General features: G+C 37.4%; 1 protein-coding gene across 1 annotated transcript in view; it reads left to right on the plus strand.

The window, feature by feature from the left end:
* The first annotated feature begins 7507 nt into the window (after positions 1-7507).
* The window catches only part of LOC121961393 (liprin-beta-1-like), a 37287-nt gene continuing 23751 nt past the window's right edge, over positions 7508-21043 (plus strand). Inside the window, exons 1-3 of the mRNA XM_042511370.1 lie at positions 7508-7613; positions 18241-18320; positions 20540-20745. Of these exons, the coding sequence (XP_042367304.1) occupies positions 18257-18320; positions 20540-20745 (270 nt within the window). The 5' untranslated portion in view covers positions 7508-7613; positions 18241-18256. The remainder of the gene's footprint in view (positions 7614-18240; positions 18321-20539; positions 20746-21043) is intronic.

The raw sequence follows: 21043 nt of genomic DNA on the forward strand, positions 1-21043 counted from the left end.
GAAAAGGCTATTTGTGGTGTGTTCCTTTCTTTGTTAGTACAACTTGAACTTAAGAGGCAGAGGCAGAGGGGTCGGCATCTGTAGGGCTGAATGACTCTTTTCAGCAGCCTGGGAATTGAAAAGCAAAGCTCGACGCCTGCAGTCAGTGGTGACAGTTGCTAGCATCTTGTCACAGTATGTAAATCAGTTGTCACATGAGATTAGCCGTGTTTAAATCCCACTTGTGCTTCGTGTAACTCCACATAGGCAACATGTAATGTGCACTCGATTGATGCTCAATGTGCAGAGAGAGATGGTCAAACAGAATCACCCAGTTGTTGAATTTTGGGATTTTGAAGAATGATAATGACCCTTGCAGATGAGTGAGAAAGTGATGATTTGAAGTGATGAACACAGCTTTACCAAACAGGCGTACATTAGACCCTTGATTTGAACCCGTCACTGAGGGGAGACTCGGGACCTTTGGGGACCCTGCCACCTGAGCTTCCATCTCATTAATTATCTGTCGGGTGTGTTACATAAGAACCAGAGTAATAACAAAGGAATGTGATCTCCCGGCCCTCATCAGCAGGGAGCTGCATGATGAAATAAAGCCGTCTGAGCAGCGTCTTTTCCCTCAACTCTCGGCTAATGAAGGGATCACTCATCCTTTCAGAATTGATCTCGGCAAAATCCTGTGGGCTCGATGGCGAGGAGAGTTTGAATGTTGTCACTGCGGCTGCTTTAATTTTTTTATGGTCACTTTCAGACTTAAAGGAGCTCTTCAGTATCCGTTGGTCTGCACTCAGCACTAATACACTCAGCTACATGGGCTGCATGAGAAATTGAAATAGCTGATTGGGGTTTTAAACTGTAAACAGAACGAGCTGCTCAGAATGGATCGCTGGCGTTCAAATCTTGAGATATATAGTGGTTGAAAGCTTTATAAGGCAGCGGTGCAGTGAACTATAACTTTATTTTATTGCACATAAAAAATCTATCATGTGTATTTCAATAACAAGAAACACAATTCATGCAGTACTTAATGATTTGGAAGTTAAAACATTAACTTCAGACAGAAATGTGAAGTTGCGTCAATTTGAAGACACAATGTATGTAAGAAGCTGAAGTTGACATGCTGTTCCTGAGTGTCCAAAACTGACAGTGGAGGGGTACCTCGAGCGTCATGATTTGATGTGTAGGGCCACTGAACAAACGTCAATATTGTTTGGGAAGGAGAATGTATTGCCTTCATTTGTTTAACAACGTAAGTTATTTTTTCAGATTAGTTTTTCATCTCCTTCCTGTCCAGTGAAAACCATGTATCTCCACTTGTGTTGTTTTTAATTTTTTGTTATAAACTGAAAAATAAAATGTTTCTTAATGTGTTGAGAAAAATCTCCTACATCTAGAGCAAAAATAAACTATTTAAAATCCCTCTTGGATCAGCGGGAAAATGCATCCTCACAAAGCTGAAGACAGCGCTGCTTTTCTGACACCACGAAAAGTTGAGTTATTAGAAATATGTCGTTCATGTGATGATCTTACATAACATGATGTATTGCTGTAGATTAAACTAACCAGCAGGATATAAAGTTAAAAACCTTAAGCATCCACAACAGTAAAATACAAGAATATTAATCCAAAACCATCAGATAGAACAGGAAAACACTGACAGGAAACTTTTAAACTTAACTTTTTATACTTTAAGTGCACTCTACTGATTATACTCAAATACTATATATCTTTTGATACTTTGACTAGAACAGACTGACAGACTTTTTTTTTTTTTTTACTAATTTCCAGCTTTGGGGTAATTTTCTTTTCATTTCTGTTTTTGAAAGAATTTAAGCCAATTTGTTCTGATTAAGTAAAGTTTTGAATGCAGGAAGTTTACTAGTAGTGGAGTATTTTTCCAGTGTATAATAATAATACACTGGGAAAATACTCCAATAATAAGGGAATAACATCGTGACATAGTAATAAATAATACGGGAAAAACATACAACACACATAAATAGTTTCTTTCCATTTTCCTCCAGAGAGTAGAGACAGCTCCTGCAGTAGAAATAATATGTAAGGCTTCACATAAAAGCAGAGCGAGAGCTGCAGCAGCAACCGAGAGGAATACGAGGCAGTTATAAAAAGGGAAGACTCTGGATTTACAGTATGTGTCCTCATGCATCCTTTTCAGACTCGAGCTGAGCTTTTGTCGTTATTAGACTTTCTACTCCTGCTGGCAGTAAGAGCGCAGTGAAGGGTCAAACACAAATTGAACCTCTCCAGCTGTCCTGCACAATTCTTATCTTGGTGTGCTCTCAGTATTGTGCTTCGACATTTATCCAACAATATGTCGGCGTAAAAATGGCCAAAACGATGGATTGTTTTCAGTATTTTGATTGCCTATTGATTTTTAGACTCTGTAGATGTTGTGCACTGAAAGCAGTGGTGCAGCTACAGAAAAAAGAGCCCACTGTGAGATCTCTCACACAACTCACCATGTGGAGGATTCAATGCAGCTTTCAGGACTGACTCAGATATGAAGTATAATTTCTATTTGCTCTGCTGGTTATTAATGTAACCTGAGTGCTTCCAAATCCATTAATGTGCACTAACAGAAGCACTTGACCTCAACCTGGTACCTCATGCTTCAGTTCACTTCAGCCATGTTGGTTTTTAGTCACTTCTGGGTCTCTCACCACGCAAAGAAATTGAGCAGATTTTCAGGATTTCATCATCAGTAAGTGCTGTACTCGAGAAGATCATAAAAGACTAAAGGAGGCTGTAAAAAACGACTTATTGCTCTTACTGCTTTGATCGCTGTATGATGAGGTGCGGGAATATGTCTTATGAGAGTCATTTGTGAGATCAGTTAACATACGTGGCAGCAGACATACTGACACATGTATCCACAGAGAGGTACTGAGGCTGCTATTACTGCAACATACTGTGTATATGGCAGTGGTTCTCAACTGGTTGGTTTCACGGGCCCATTATGAATGGACCACAAATGACTCCATGTAAAGTTTGTGACAAAAAAAACTCTACTAGTTTAGAATTTATGAGTGAATTGCAGCACAGAGCTTTTATTTTGAAGTGTGGTTTCCTGCTGTAGAGTGAGAAAGGTTTTTTGTATTTAATTGCTTTTTCGTGGTATTATTTAGCCTGTTTTATCTTTTTATTATTATTTTTTTATTTTTCAAAGATAATTTATATTTACATACAGTCCAAGAATTATAAAGGAAAAGAAAAGAGTCAAAAAAAAGAGTCAAAGTAAAAAAAAATAAAAAATAGGGAATAAGAAAACCACCAAAAATATTTTAAAAAATTCCTTTTTTAAAAAAAAAGAAAAAAAAGATTTTTTTAAAGATAAACATTGGCCAAGAGTTTTTAAAACTCAAAAACAATTGTAAAGGAAAAAAAAATCAGAAAAAAAAGAAAAAGAAATGCCAACTTTTTTTCAAAAAGAAAGCATGCCAGTGAGTTTGGAGGGCATGTTTAAAAAATTAAGCGTTTCTTTCCCCTCACAGAGGTCCGGGGTAAGCCCCCAATGTCCTCAAATTCTAGAAACACCCCTGATTTTAACTAATCGCACTTTATCTTGCAGTATGTTTTATTTCATTCTGTTTTAAGCCCACGTGTTGTTTACAGTTTGTGAAATAAAATTGAATATGTCCTAATTTCTCTTATGTGTGGACCGTGGACTAATGACGAAGGAGAAATCTGGACCCAGTGGCTAAACCAGTTAGGAACCATTGCTATATATACCATTATCAGTTTGTTTCTCAGCGAGTCAGTGCTGTTTAAGCTCATACTGTCATGCCCTGTTTTCTGCAGACTGCAGTCACGGAGACAAATTTCCTTTAGTTATTCTGCTTCAGGGACAGCCGGTTACATCATGTCTATCGTAGTGCACTTGTTGTATTATGAGGCAAAGTCAAGGCAGCTTCCTCTGTACACACTCCAGAGATCATGAGCACACCTCTAACTCCACCTGCTGGTCTGTGTCTTTGTCTCAGCCCCCCACGTTGGCCTCTAACTGATGGAGACACTGTGTAAGAAAAAAAAGAGAGTTACAGCGATATTTTTCTGAAATACATCAGCTGATTATTCTCTAATAGACTCAAAATGACTATGACCTTTCTTGCTAAGTACAGGGCTTTTAATTCACACCCTGTGTAATGTGATTTACTGTCAATTGGCTCCCACCAAACCCACCCACACACTGGACACTTTATTATAGCTCCACTAACTCCTTTGTGAACTGCCCTTCAATTATTCCATCACTCCTTTTCTTGTTCTTGCTGAGGCTATAAACACGGTAGCAGCCGTTTATTCCTGGTACTATAATATGTTTACTTTTATATGTAGTTTGAACAATCAGTTGATTCAGTTTCTCCTTTGTAAGCCTTTTGTTGTCCATTATGTTTATATACTGTCCTGTATGTTGTGTATTTACTGTATTTTGTATGCTTTTTTTTGTTTGTTTGTGTTGCATTGTAGACACAAAACAAGACAAGAACGCTTTATTAATCCAAGAGTCCACTTAGGAGTTAAGATTAGATCATGTAATCTTGGTTTTGATCTATATCAAACCTTAAGTGTGTGATATTATTTTTTTTTTTCAATTAAAAAAACCCCAAAACAAGACAACAAAATTATCCTGATCCCAGCCCAAGGGTGAATTTGGATTTCAGGAACAAAGTCTAAAAATGTTTTTAAATTGGTCTGATATATATACATTTATTTATATTTTTCACTTGATAACAGTTATTTTGATAAAGAAGACATTGAGCTGCCTATTAAGCATTCTACTACAAAAATATAAAAATAAAAAATAAATACATCCCATAAAATAATTCCCAAATAGCTGTCAGTATCAAACAAAAAAAAATTTAAAGTTACAATCGGGAAGATCGCTGTTTTGGTCCTTTTGGCAGCAATTATGGTGGTAATTGCAATGTGTTTAGTGATGGACTGCCTACATGTGACCACAGGTTATTTGTTTTAGGTAAAAAACAAATCACCAGTTTTCACAGATAAAGAAAAAAAATTCAAAAAAAAATAAAAAATTCTGGAAAACCTTTTATTTCCACCTGATTTACTGATGGAAAAAAATAATGAAACTTAGGAAAACAGGAACTTGTAAAAGCCTTCTACTTTCACCTGCCAAAAACACAGGATAAAAGAAAAAAAAAATCAGACTTAGAAAATGGATGACTAGATTTTTTTTTCTTATTTGCGTCTCAGGGTTTCCATAAAACGGACTAGAAAAAGATGTAAAAATGCTCAAACTGAAAAAATAAAATCGAAGATTAGTCATTCTTCACATTGATGAGATTACAGTTTATATCAATGTTAACCTGAACTTTTATCAGTTATGTGATGTCTAAATATATTGTCTTATTTTCATTATTTTTTTAAATAGGGAGCAAATACTAAAAGTCCATCACTGTGAAGGTTTATTGCATATTATTATGTTTTTTTCCCAGTGTTGGAAGAAGTATTCAGATCAGATTAGATGTAATTTGCAGGTGAACTGACATTTTTTGGATGACATCTGAATATGCAAAGAGGATAATGACTATAGCAGTATTTCCTTTTGAAAAGCGGTGAAGTGAAAGTATAAAAGATAAAATAGAAATACTTGCTAGGTAAATGTACTTAGTCACTTTCTACCACTGGTTTTAACTTGTGTTATATGAGGTAAGACATAGTCTACATAAACAGATTCCTTTTACACAGTGTCTAACTCAAACCATCAAAATGCAAGTGAAAAGATGTGGAGAAAAGAAGCATCTTAATTCAAATTTAAAGCATTGAACATTTGAGAGGAGCCACATTTAAGATGTCACCACCTGTTTTTTGTCTTAGTTGTTTTTTCGAATAATTTATGGAAGCCCTAAGCGGCCATACATTCATACATTTTTTTTCCCCTCTGTTTTCTTGAGATAATGGAATAAGTTCTTGAAATATTGAGACATAGAAACTGTGTTTTCCCAAGATAACAACATAATAAATTTGAGATTGTCGAGACAACAAATTAATAACATAATAGTAGGATATTCATTTGGAGAATTTATTTGAAACATCATACAGTGTAGCAATGTGAGAGGAGCAGGAGAAAATCGATCACTGCATCACATGGGTGTTAGTTAGCTGGACAGACAGCTGTTGTAACACTGATATTTTTTATTAGTTTTTATATCAGCAGTACTTAACAACATCAACGAGGCTACTGTGTCCAGGATTTTATAGTTTTATTGGTCTTGTGGATTGGTTCACGTTTGTTTTAAACAGTGCCAAATAAGTGAATTGTGAATATTATACATGTGTAGCTTATGGCTTTTTTTTTTTTTTTTTTTTTTAATTAAAACGCATGCGCAATGAAAAGTGTGTGAAATAACAAATATTGTTTCCGGTGTGGACTTTCAAAATAATGCATATATTAATCCTAAATTCTAAAACCTTATATAATTTAGATAAATTTAACAAAAACTCTCAAACTTTGTTTGCTAATAAATAAAAATAAAAACGACAGAATTACTGTCCAAAATGTACAGGTCTTTATGAGGGTGTCCGAAACGAAACAATAAGAAAAAAAACTGAAGTTCAGTCCGTAGAAACAATAGCCTATATATCAGAAAATAAAGAGAGAAGATAACAAATGATGATGTGCTTTGTTCTGTTATGTTTATGTGTTATGTGTTGGTATGTATGTTGTTGCTTTTTTTGTGTGTTTTTTTTATGATGGTTGTATTGTTTATATTGAGGTGTCTGTTTTTCTTTCTTCATATGATGTTTGACTAATCCAAAGACTTAAATAAATACTTTAATGAAAGTAAAGTTTGAGGAGAATCAGAATAAAATAAATATATTTTTTATTCGCTCCTTAACCCCTCAGCACCTGGATCAACATCAGTTTTCCAGTGCTGCATTCAGATGTAGATTCAGAGGCTTCATGAGCAGTTAAACTTTTGAAACTTGAGAAAATTGGTCTGATTTCTTTTGAAAACACAGGGAAAAAGGAAACAATCAAAACAAAAAAAGAAATGTCCTGCAAAATGTTAAAAAAAAAGAAAGAAAAGTAAAAGGTGACAAGGACATGACTTTTTAAGATACGTACAGAAGAAAATATATATAAATCTTATAATTATATTTTTGAAATTATGTTACAGAAAAAAAACAAAGAATATAAGTAATATTTCTTTGTTTTTGTTTTTCACTTTTTTAAAGGTAATTTTTTATTTTTTATCTTTTGGTCATTTCTTGTTAAGTTTGTCAGTGCCTTCTTCCCATGCTCTTTAAAGGAAATCAAGTAAATTTATTATCAAGGGGTTACATCTGCTTGTAACCCCGCCAGTTTTTCTCAGGACCTGTCGTGGATCCGCTACCAACATTTTTCTGCTTTTATTTTGAAGGATCGCTTCCCGGAAGTGTCGCCGCCGTGTTTCCAGCTTGACGCCGCTCTAAAAACGGCTCTTCCAGTTTGGATGAAAACTTCAGTTCACAGACAAACTCAATGGGAAGGTGAACGCTAACCATGACGCTCCTGTGAAAAGTGGCCAAAGTGTTTGGAGTAAAGCCGCCGGAGACTGCAGGATCCCAGATTCAACATTTCTCGGTCGAAAACTGTAAGTTTAACCGAAGTTTAAGTACACTTTGGAAGCAGAGTTGGTTTTAACCGTTTGTTTGTCCAAGTTTCGTCGGGCTGCTAGCTTAATTGTGTTGACGTTACTCTTGTTAATTGAAGTTGGATTGATAGGAAGTGTTTATGTAGTAAACATAACTCAGGTTAGCTTAGCTGAGTTTTGCATGTTAGTAATGTTTTGTATGGGCAATGTTACCAACAACATTTACAGAAACTGTGGTGACTTTAAAGAGATTAGTTGTTGTTATTGGGGTTCATTGTTTGAATTTTATTGACGTTTTTTAAATTTAATTTTCTGGCTTTGGCATCAGAAGAAATTCCCATAGCCAGTATCATTTGGGGTTTTTATTATTATCTTATGGTTTTGTTTAAGGCAGAATCACTCAACTAATGTTACTAAACAGCTGCATTACATGGGTTGTAATAATGACAAAAATATTAAATAAAATGAAAAGATACATGACATTATACATTAATTATACATATATATCATATACAATCCACAGAGAAGAGCAGAGAGGAAAAAGCTCATTTTTACTTATATGTAATATTTCAAGTTAATGTTTTTTAATAAAAGGTTATATACGAATGGGCAACGGTACTTACAATATTTACAGTAGTTGTGGGGATTAAAAAGAGATTAATACATGTGTTTTTGGATTGCTATTTCATTTTTGTCAAAATTATTATTTAATTGTTTTGCTTTAGTATCAGAAGAAATTGCCATAGCTGCCATTGTTGTCATATTTTTTATTTAATATTTTATTACTATTATTTATTATTATTATTATTATTATTTTATTTTTATTTTTTATTTATTTTTTTTTTTTTTTTTTAGATTTTTCTGCATTGGATACTTTTAATTTTGATTACTTCTTCCTGATTTTACTTGCTTACTTTTACTTAACATTTTCAATATAGATATTAATACTTTTACTAAAGTTAGGAAACAGGGTACCTCTTCCACAACTGCTTTTAATGGTATAGTAGTTTGTCCCATTAAGTTGGATTACGTAGTTTAGCTTTGTATGTGGAAACGTGTTTTTTTAATTTAGCCACAGCTAATTTATGCATCACATGTCCATTAAGCCAAACCATGAATCACTGCGGTGAACCTCGAGTTTGGCTCCCACCCACATTTACTGCATAAAAGGCAGTAGCAGTCAACACAAAGCTAGCAGTTTAAAGCTGCTTCTGATCCAGTGTCAGCTCCTTTTATTATCAATCTCAGACTTCTGCTGCCTCCTTTGTTTGGGTATACCTCTGTAGCATAAAGCTGTTCAGGAAAAGCCTCCCTCCTGAGGCGCTGCGTGACCTGCTGACAGCCTTCCTCCCTGCATACGTCTGATGATGTCTTGGCTTCCGGGCAGAAAACTGAAAGCATAACAAAGGATTTTATTTCCCTCTCTGACAATAACCATATTTGTATCTTGCCACACTCTCATGGTTAATGGTTGGCTGCTTGGAAAGTCCATGCTGTTGCACACTTGCTTGCACAGCCATATCAGATGTTACACTGGCAGGGCTAGCATAATAAACATTTTCTCACAAATCTAATCGCCTTGCACCGATGAATGTGTTTCCCCAGGCAACAGACATTTATTTGTTGCTCAGTAAGGCAAAGAGGAGCGCAAAGTCCATTATTGGCATTTAGGGATGTCCCGATCAAGTTTTTTTGACCCCGGTCTCGATCAGAGTCATTTGATTTTGAGTATCTGCCGATACCAAGTTCTGATCAGTTACTTGCACTTCAAGTACTTTGAAGTTATTAAAATCAATTCAGTGTATGTGCTTGGCAGTTTATTAGCTCTGTAATGCAATATAAGAAAAAATGTCTGCATCCAAACAGTTCCTTAGGGTTTTTATTTCATTATTACAAAAATAACAAAGTGAAAAATATCATTTTTTACGGCTCTTATCACAATTTCACTTAGTGTAGCATTTGTTTTTTTTTCCCAGTAAAATAAGAAAATAAACAAAGTAAAATATGTCTTTAGATATAGATTTCAAATTCACTTAGTGCAGCATTGTAATAGAAGCACAGAACACATATACTCATATAAATGAGTAATATAATCACAATTCCACCTCAAAGAAGTGTTTTAGCTTAATTTGAACATTCTCAGTAACAACAAATAAAAATCAGTCACAATTCACGGGGCTTGATACCAGTCCTTTCAATCCGATTGGGACATGCCTATCGGCATTATTTAGTAGCAGTAAACCTGTAATGACATCAACATGGAACAGACCCCAAAGTTTTCTATTTTTAAGATGTTTATTTTTCTTAAAGTGATGTGTCAATGACCTTTTTATCTCAGCCACCTTTTTTTGACATTTGCATTCCTTGCATTCTTGGTACAGTACTCTTGTGGTTTTATTTTGAAAGAAGAGAGCTGTCACATGATATATAGGGATGTTTACAAGCGCCTTATTGAATTAAAATCTGAACTTAATCTGAAACATTTGTCTCACAGGGATATAATTAAAGGGTCCAGTTTTAAATATGAACTGTACACGTGGCTTTTGGAGTATTTTGGTTTTGTTGGTGCAGTCAGAGCAAAGGCTTGCTGGGAAATGGCCATTTCTAACTAAAAGGGAGACATTTCTCCAGAATGTGCCAGGAAACGCTTCCTGACAGGGCTGAGTGACGGTTTTCCTGAGTGTATGGACGCCTCTGTGTTTGTGGTGTCACTCTTTTTAGGCACTATTGTAGATCTCAGACTTCAGAGTCTCAGTTTAAGGCAGCAGCTGTGAAATTATGCCCAAAATAAGACTTCATACCCAGAGAGGGCTGCTTCTGTGCTCAGACCTTGATAACAAAAGCTATGAAAAGTCAGTTTTTCTTGGCTTGTTGTGATCTCTTACTCAGTTCCTCCTGCCCATTTCCACAATCCCACTTTATTATTTTCCCCCTCTGATGTGATTTTTGACTGTGATGTAGTTAAGGGCCACATGGAAAAAACTGCAGAAACTTGGGATCAGTGTTGTGGTGCTATCATGTGAGTTTTTGAAAGACAGAGAGTTGTTTGTGCAGTGTCTCAATGTGACCGCCGCTGCACCAGTTTAAAGTCTAGCCCGTCGTTTCTGTCAAACAGTCAGACCTCACAGCAGCAGCCCAAACTAAAAGTCCACTGGACCATCTCTCAGGGGGGAAGTGTAAACAAAGGCAGGGTGTTTGGCTGGTGGTTGGGTTTCACGTGGGATTAACTTCCACAGGTCACGCTCTAAATCCACGTTACCTCTCAAAGTGCTACTGTAACTATGACCAAAGTGATGCAAATAATTGAAGTTAGAGCTGAAACAATTATTTGATGAATTGATCAACCAGTATTTTGATGGCAGTCTTAGTTGAAATTATTTTTTGCCAATCAAAATAATCTTCTCTAGTAAGAGAATTTGCTGCTCTTCTTTGTTTCACATGATATTTGATAATGTGACAGCATTGTAAGGTTGGCTATTGGTGCTCTCACAAAATCGCAACATAATTTTGTTGTTATCAGTGTTGTGGACATAATAGTAAAGTTGGTAAAGGCAAATAAGACCTTGTTCATGCTGCCAGCCTGAATCAGGTTTTTGGCATATTCAGATTGTATCTAGCTAGATTTCACAAAGTCTGTACAGCAAAATACCCCCGAAATTCAGTTTTTTGCAAATTGGATCCAAACCACATTTGGAGCCTTAAATGCGATTCTAATCAGATTTCTACAGATGCGTCTCAGTATGCAGTCTGGCTGCTCAAATTGAATTTCAGTGACTTTTGTGTGGCCATAATGTATTTATTCACTGAAGGGGAGCTTATCCAGCTACGCTTAATAAAGTGAAATATATCTGGAATATGCCCAAAAGTTAACGCTAATCGTCTTGCAGCTTCATTGAGGGCTCCAGTGCTATTGTGTCCCTTTCAGAAGCGATGTCCAAAATCTTGGATAATATTTAGTCTCATATCACAGCACGCTGCTAATTTAATGTCAATATATTGCAAGGCCCTGTATAATAGTAAACTACAATAAATATTTTTGGGTTTTGGATGATTTAATGGACAAAAGTAGACATTTAAAGACATAGCCTTGTCATTTTCCCCAACATTTAACATACAAAACAATTCATTGAGAAAAAAAAGCGGATTATTCAGTAATGAAAATGAACCCTAGATTAAGCTCTGCATAGTGTACTATCTGCAAATGCTGTGATTAAAACTATGCTACATAATCACTACTGTTTATATTACTGCAATCACTCCTACTGCTACTAAACAACTAGGAACTATTCTTGCTAATACCACTGACAGTCATCTTAAATTAGGTTTATTTATTCATAAATTCTTACAGAAAACAGGATATGTCTTGGAAGAAAGAGCATAGTGTGTGGGGGTCTTAGGATTGTGTAGAAAACTTTGAAATAACTTATGGTGCTATCCAGTGTCTTGTTATTGCCTGTAAATTCAGCAAAGGATTGTCAATATCTCAAACTTTTTAAATTGAAACACGAGTGCACCACCGGCTTCTGGATAATGAAATCTGACTTTTTCATATTTCTCTTGATTAGTTTGTGAGCTGGATTGAGTAACGGATCCAATGTCTCTTTAATCAAATGCCACTGGAGGCCAGTGGTTAAAGACTACTGGCAGCATCAGAAGCACACAGTTTATCTTCATAACCGAGCAGAAATAGAGAGCACATTATTGAAAGTTGTTTTGATTGAGAGTTGTGGTTAACCTTAGACGGAGGAACAAACGATGCGAGAGAATTTAACTATTTATCCAGCAAGCGCTGATGTAGTCCTCCATACTATGACCAGTTACTTTACTGTAACAATGCTGCTTCTCTTGCTGCTTTGAGCCAATTAAATTCTGAAATGCACATCTGTACCACAGCTGGAAGTGAGCTATTGTAGCTCAAGCACCAGCAGAGGCATGTGTTTGTGTATATACATATGTGTGTGTGAGTGTGTGTTTGAGCCAGACCACTCAGCATAGGGTCAAGTAATCCCAGCCTACTTTTCTTTTCTGAATGTATTGTCCCTCCCCCTCCCCCTCCATATTATTGGTTCTCTACATCTGGTTGATGTTAAAACCACCTTACAGCAAAGTCCAGTTTGACTTTCAGACTGATTTGTCTTTCTGTAAAATAGACTTGGAAATATTACTTCTGTCAGATACATTTAGAAAGATGGCATTGATGCTTTTTGTAATAAGCTTGGATGAATGCTCTGTCGGGAACAGAGCCACGAGTGAATGTTGAGCCCCAAGCCTCAAAGTTGGACAAAGAAGTCGGTTTGAAGAAGCTGTCACTTGTCCTTTTTATTCACCACGTTTGTAGAAATGTCCTACTTGGCACCACAGCAAGCTCGTGCTGGCTAATGAGAAGTCACTTTGTCTTGACAGAGAGATGCGGGCAAAGCTTTTTCAGAATATGAAATCTGTTCACCCATGTGGTTTCCCTAAAGCGTATTTCTTGTCAGAGTTAAAAGAATTTGAGTGAAATGCACAACCTCTGTACAGTATCAGTTAAAGAATAGTGGTGGCAATATGTTAGTCCATCTCTCGGTACTTTTTGACGCGACATATAGGTTTTCGCTTTCATCGCGCCGTCCGGAATGAATTCGCTTTTATTTGCGTCTTTGCATTGACTTTGTTTGTAAACTTGCTGCGCAAAACACTCGCTTTGCATTCGGTTTGAACGCGTGATTACAAGTTTGCTCTCATTTGCCTCGTCCAACCACAAACTGATTGACTGATCATTTATTCACTTTAAAACTCAAACTTAACAAACTGTTGCTGAGGGGAAAAAAATCTTAATGAGAGTTCCTCCTGTGCTGCATTCATGGACCTGCAAAAAACTCCCAAAATCAGTTTGGGAGAGAGCAACCACACAGATAAGAACTATTTTATGTGGTGGATTAGTATTCATTTCATGCTTTAGTTGGTAATTGTAGCAGCATGACAAGTCAAAATAACAGTCACCCTGAACATAGTTATGATGTCACTCTGTCTTGTTGTGTCTTTAATAGTGTTTGAACATCGGCGCTCTGTGGAACAGATGAATTAGATGTATCAGGCTTTGGCTGCTCACTCAGCACATGTTGTAGGATCTATTAATTGTCAGTTTTGGTCTTTTGAGGATATTAGTGAACAAACGGAAAAATGCCAGCAGCCTGATAGGAATGAAGTCCACGGGGTGTTGTCTGAAGGATGGAGGGAGGGAGGTCACAGAGGTCAGCGGGGATGTCAGTACCAGGCATTAGTGTTTGGTTTTTGGGATAAGTAACCTGCCTAGGAATGTGTGTAGAGCTCACTCCTACACTCGGGCATTATCAATCATTGTTACAGACACTTCTTCACATGTGTGGAGAGATGGACCCTCATCTGTAGCTGGGCTTTTTCTCTTGAGGTTTTGGTCATAAAATTCCTCATGGATGACCTGCTCATCACTGATGCGAAAAGAGGTGGAAAATACCCCAGCCTGGCATTTTAAAGGGTCTGGTTTTGTGAGTCTGAAGAATGGGCAGACGAGTTAACGTGGCAAGTTTCAATGCCATTTTCTGCCACATGACCAGCCTAAGAGTACACTCAATTGCTGTTTTGATCCTTTTTCAGACATAAATTGAACCTGGATTCTGAATTATTGCGTGGGCTGATAAGATGCTCTACTTTCCACTGAATTGGATTTCTCATGAAACTTGTAATACCAGTTTTGATGTGGCTTTTATCACAAGACTGCAGAGGCAGAAAGACAGAGAGCTTCAATTATGGTAACACACAGTGATTTGTTTTATCTTTTAAAATGCTTTCATCCTATTTTTCTCTACAACCCGTGGTCGCATCATGACCGGAAGACTGCACGAGATAGTTGAGTAGAACATAAGATACAGCGCGCACTGCTGTTTCTTTCTCCGTGTCATTTGTTGTTTTCTGCATTCACACGGAGAGAGAAAATATTTGTATTCTCAACAAAAAAACATCTCTTTTTGGAAAAAGGAACAGGCTTTAGGTTTCTCCCAGGGGTGAAACAAGCAGCTGACCAAACACAGCTTCCACCCTGGTGAGAGTGAGTGATGGTTTCCCGTTAAACTCTGGAAATACCTGTGGAGGAAAAAGTATTATTTGAATCCCCCACGAGAACTGTAAAATTTAATAGGAAAGCTGTTGTTGTATTATAAAAATTAGGGTATTGGCATGCTTCTTGACCAAAAGTCCTGCTTTGTCCTTGAAATTACATCCATGTGTGTAGTTACATCCCCAGAATTCAACTGAGATGTGATAATAAGGGTTCAATATGTAATTTTCTGCCCGCGAGGGGTTTCTCATTGAAATGACAATAACAAAACAAAAAGTGACTCTATTATTGCAGTCAGTTTCTCCCGGCTAAGATTCATTCGTTCTTTATCATTTAGGAGGCTTTCACTGGAAGTCGAATGATCCGCAGAGGTCTCCTCCCCTCCAGAATAAACAAACCCAGTGACTTAAACTGGTGAAGACACTAAATAAAGCACATTAAAAAATCAGTTTTTTAGTGATGCTGTTCAGCATGGCAGGTGCTGGAGCCGAGCTGCCGCTGACGTTTGCTCCGCTTGTTTCTCTGATAACTTTAGATCCAGACATCTCATTGCTAAAATCCTTTATCCAGGTAAAACATCTTGTTAAAAACAACCAATATTTTAAGTATATTGCACAAAGCAGTATTTCTCAGGCGCTGTTCGGTACTTCACAGATGGGCCGCTACCCCACCACCAGCTACTGTGTTTTGTTTTTTTTTCTTTTATAACTTAAAATCTGGATGTTCAGGAGGTTTTTACACAAAACTGAATTATCCACAGAAGTCTCCTCTCCAAAATAAATGGACCTGGTAATCTAAACAAGTGAAAAAAACACTGAGTAGTGCAGTTTTATGTTAAAAATAAGTGTTTCTCCAATGCTGTTTGGCACGACAGGGGCAAACGTTTGTTCAGCTTGTTTCTCTCATAACTGAAGATACAGACTTCCAACGACTAAAATCCTTCATCTGGTCAAAACAGTTAAAAAAATACTTAGATCTAAAAGGTGTAAAAAAAAAAAAAAGGCTTAAAACTGGATAAAAAGTCAGTTTATGACAGCTGCTAACAGGCGGCCAAATGACACAGACCATTTCCTAGATTAAAAGTAGATTTCTCTGGGTTTGAACTTTGTTGGAAATTAGGGTTACATATTGTAAGCATTTTCCCTGATTGGTTATTGGTAAAATAATGATCCATTAACCATTATTTGAAAAAAGAATGCTTATATTAAACAATACCAAATGGTTTTTTTCCCTCAATCAAAGCTCAAAGCAACGTATTGCATACACTGTGACAGCACTGTATGCAAATGATCGATTAAATTAAGTTTGGGATAATGCACACAACTAAAAAAAAAAACGTATATCTATGTATAAAATTGGTCTAGCTGTTTTTGGACATTGTAATGCAGAAAAGTTACATATATCTTAAATGAGATGTTTATGGAGTAATGAATACAAAGCCCTGTGTGTGATGTTTTGGAAGAACTTGCTAACCTTTCTGTGGAGTGTGTCGTTGAAATTAAGCATCAGACTTAAGGCCCCTTGTTTTAACAGCAACCCCCAGCTCATATTGAGGCCATTGGTTTAATTACGCTTTTAATGCCCACGATGTTTTACCCTGCTGGGTGTGACACTGTGACCCCTAAGAGAGAGGAAATGAAGTAAACTCTGCAGCCCCCCCCCCCCCCCCCCTTACCATGGGACCTCTGAACAAGTACAGCCACTGTTTTTATGTTGTTAGTTCTGGGCTTCAGCTGCCCTCTCCTCACACTGTATACCATCTCAACCCCTTTAAATCAGATTTGGTTTGAAGTGATAAGTGGTCAGTGCAAGTAAAGTGAAGGCATGTGATAAGTGTTTGAATACGCCAGGCATGGGGATACTGTCCAACTTTGTTATGGAAGTTTGAGATGCCGAGCATGCCAATGCTACGAGGCCTGAGACCCCTGGGAGAATAGTGCCATTATTCCGGATAGGAGCCTGCCCATGAGCACCCGTGACCGCCGGAAATAAGGCTTGCTGGGTAATAAGTCCTGGAGATCACTTTGTTTTTTGTCTCTGAGGGAGCTTGTTTTTTGTGGCACAGACTGCAGGGTTAATTTGATGCAGCACTCATTTGAAAGGGAAGAATGAGAGCTTGTATTACAACAGGATTACTGATAAGGCTGTTATGTGTTTTTCAGATGGAAATGTTAAAACATGTCAGCAGGCTGTGTAGTTTAAAACTGATGCTTGTACAGGAGTGAACAGTAAATATAAAAAGGGATTAGGCCTGGCTGCAGCTAACGCTTATGTTAATCGTCGATTAATCTGCTCTGTTTCTTTGATGAATCAGTTAATTGTTTTCTGTATAAATATCAGAAAATGTTGACAGTCATGATTTCCTTAACCAGCTGTTTTTGCAGGGAGTGTTTGAAACTGGTGTGACTTGTTGAGGGATACTGTCATTATGCGCAGCTGAATATCCTGTTAGTCACTTGTGTCGACTGCTGCTTTTGCATGTTGGTGTCACAACATTTCTGGATTTTGTTCTTGAGAATGTTTGTAGATACTGTTGACTGAGCTGGCCTTAACTTTATCTTATTACGCTTTTGCAACACCTCTGTCGTCATTTTTAGCAGTAACTGCCGTAAGAGTACGCTCGTGTTGTCACAATACAGGAATTTCTAACTTCAATACAGTACCTTAAAAAATATCTATATCCGATACTATTTTTAATACCACAGGAAAAAAAAATGGCATTGAGGGCATACATTTTTAGTTTTTATTCATAAAGATAAATATAACGAGACTATAACATGACAATGACTAATTTCTCAGTTAGTAGCAGAGAATAGAAGAATGACTGTAGCAAAGAAAGAAATGAGAAAGTGGAGCTACTGTTGGTGTATCGATACCATAAAAGAAGAGTTTTAAAACCAATTCTGTTAATCAGTATCAATATTTATCAATACGTCTTTATTATAGCGATTAGCTAGCCCCCCAGGACATGCACACAGGGACATGAACCTGCAGCTATACCGTCTACCACAACAACAGTCAGAGATGCTGTGATTACAACACGTACAGACGCAGCACGACATCATTCTCTTCTGTTGTTTGCTGCTATATTAATACTCTGATTGTTACTAAAATTTCCTCAGAACATATAATTTAATGAGATGATCTCATCACAAGGCTCCTCTGGTGGTTGTTTTGGAGCTTTTGATCAAATCACAGAATCATTTTTAGCACATGGATGTTGCCCAGCAGTCATGAAAATACACTGTGGATGATTACATTTCTATTTGTCAGAGCACTTTAAGGACACATTGGAATACTTGTACCTCATCCTGTTTTAATTTGAAAGACTTCAACCTTTCAGAGGAGTTTTCTTGCTTCCATAGACACATATTTTTGGTTTATTTAGGATTTGGTTAAAAAAAATAAAAATAAAAAAAATAGAGGGAAATCCCCTTCCCCTTATATTAACACTTGTTAAAGCGGACTCTTTAATGTCAGAGCTTTGGCAAAGTTCTTTATGGACCCTTCCCATCTTCTTTCTCTTAGCTCTCTTCTTCTTTTCTCTTTCAGATTCATTGAGCACAAGATGATGTCTGACGCCAGCGATATGTTGGCAGCAGCCTTGGAGCAAATGGATGGGATCATAGCAGGTAACCACACTGTACACTTGGACTTTAAGACCATAGCACTTTTTAAAGTGGGCATGGCGTACTATGGGGTCTTTCCACATCTGGAAATCATTGAATTGCAGACTGGGAATACTATGTCCAGTGGACACAACGTGCCCTTCTCCTTCCACTTCTGCCTGCAGTTTAATGCAATCCGCCTGAATATACATAAAAGTTCAGAATAATGCTGAAATTGTGCTGCCGGATCGCTGGGCCTTTCTGCCTGGAGTGCATTCCTCCACCATGAGAAATGAAAGAAAGTTTCCATTGTCCCCGCAATGACGGAAACTAATGATTATTCAAGCTCTGTGAGTTTGGAATACAAACTGAAGCTTGGGAAGTTTTGGCCGCTCCGTGCTTGTGCCGCTGCAGATGAGCAGAGCAGGCTTCACTTTCAGAGTCCCTACTTTTCCGCTGATGTGTGTAATTATAGCGCTGACCTTTCCAATGGGAGCAAGGCAGCTGATCACATGACACCCCCTCACCCCCCCCCCAAGTCCCCGCTGTTTCCGCAGATACCACGGCCGTCATCATGCCCTCCTCCCTCGCTACTGCGGGGAAGCCATGATTGTTTGGATATTTATTTATCTAGCTCCCTTTTTGAACTGATGGACATCTTCATTATGGCTGACATTTAAGACAGATGACAGATGGTGCGGAGTCGGCAGCACTCGATCAGTATGCAGTTCAGTCAACACGCTGCATTTGCATCCAAGAAAAATCTGAAAATATGGTTTCCACAGAAACAGACGAAGATTTAATTGGCATTAATTGGTTACACTGTGTCACATGATGTTTGGTAGAATTCCTGTTAACATTTGTTTGTTCAGGATGTCTGCATGAGTGAGTGAGTGTGTGTGTGTGTGTGTGTGTGTGTGTGTGTGTGTGTGTGTGTGTGTGTGTGTGTCTGTCTATGTAGGGATGGAGGGAATACCAATGAGTACCAAAGTATTAGTATATCATGCTGTTATTTTGCTGTAATTGCAAACTTTAGTAAGAATAAAAATCATTAGTAAAATATGCTCAGTGTGCTCAGTACCTAAGATTCAGTGCCCTCAGCAGTTTACCTCTGAAGTTTTAATGCAATATATAGATTTTTTTTATCATAGATTAGGCCATACATTAGATCATGTTTACTTGATCTAATGTAAAACAAAAATGAGATGAGGTCACGGTTATTTAACTCGATTACTCATTGACTTTGAAAACATCATCTACTGAACTTAACAAGCAAACTTTCTAACTGGATTTTCTTGAACTATAAACACAGTTCAACTAAATAGCACATTTTAAAAAATGTAAAAAAAAAACCAACAACAACAACCCCGATACAAATACATAATGTATAAATAGAAATACAGTGCAAGAGGAGTGAGAGACACCACGCTGTTGGCAGAAGAGCCTTGGGCTGCAGTTACTATAAGCAGCAAGCATGAGAATAAATTAAAGTATAATATATTTGAATATATTGATTGATATATCGATTTTTCCCTGATGGTTCGAATGAGTCACTAAATTTGTCACCTTTCAGTCACTCAAAGGGTCTGAGATGTTGCTAAATCTCATGAGAGAGTCGCCAAGTTGGCCCCACTGAGTTCACAGCTGCAAAGGAAAGGGGGGGGGGGGTTTAAGTGGCTAATGCTGTGTGCAACAACTGATAAAATTGTGTGAATTATTATCAAAAAACTTGTGCGTTTAGGTATTTATATGTAAATGTATAACTACTGGAAGGGAAATCAGGCTTTCAATATACCAGTGTTTGAGATTCATGAAACAAAACCCTGAGTATGCATGTTATAAATCCAAGGAAAAAGAATCCGTTTGCGTGTTTTGGTTGTACAGTCATGAACCTACACACAGTTTTGTGTATCTGCTCTGTTTGATTAATGGCACTCACAGTGGATGAAGTGTGGTAACATGTGGCGACAGACATCATTTAAATGTCAGCTCTGGCTAGTCATTTCGCTCCCACCACACCCACAGTTCAGCACCAAAATGTGGCTTAGGCCATAAATCCTTCCTATATTGTCAAAGCATGACATTTTTATCACATTTTAAACACACTGGATTTTGTTTTGAATCACATGGCAGCCCTATGAGTTAATATAATTTCACAACTTCAGTTTATGATTTGTGTGGCATAAAGAATGTTTCTAAGTGTCATCTCACATATTATTAACTCTTCATCTCCATCTCCCCAGGCTCTAAGGCCATGGACTACTCCAACGGGCTGTTTGACTGCCAGTCGCCCACTTCACCTTTCTTGGGTGGCCTGCGGGTGCTGCACCTGTTGGAGGACCTGCGGGGAGTGCTGGAGCTCATGGACAATGAGGAGAGGGACAACCTGCGGTGTCAGATCCCTGACTCCACTGCAGAGGGGCTGGCAGAGTGGCTGCAGGGACGAATGGTAAAAGTCCATTTTGTGTAGCTTTTTATGTGTTTTAAGTGTTTGAAACAAAAGATAAATATGCATATTTTTATGAACTTACATTTCTCACAAAGGCGTCATTTACACTTGTCATTTTAAGTGCTTGAAAGCCAGATGAGATTTAATATGGCCCAAACTTCTGTACTTAAACAGTTAATAACAGTTACGCTTGCAAGCTAAAAACTATCCATAAACTAACACAAACACAGGAATGAATTGTATTAAATGACAAGTCAAGGCAGATTTATAACACAATTTATCTACAAGGCAGGTTTAA

The sequence above is a fragment of the Plectropomus leopardus genome, chromosome 22, assembly GCF_008729295.1.
Source record: "Plectropomus leopardus isolate mb chromosome 22, YSFRI_Pleo_2.0, whole genome shotgun sequence".
Classification (NCBI taxonomy): Eukaryota; Metazoa; Chordata; class Actinopteri; order Perciformes; family Serranidae; genus Plectropomus; species Plectropomus leopardus.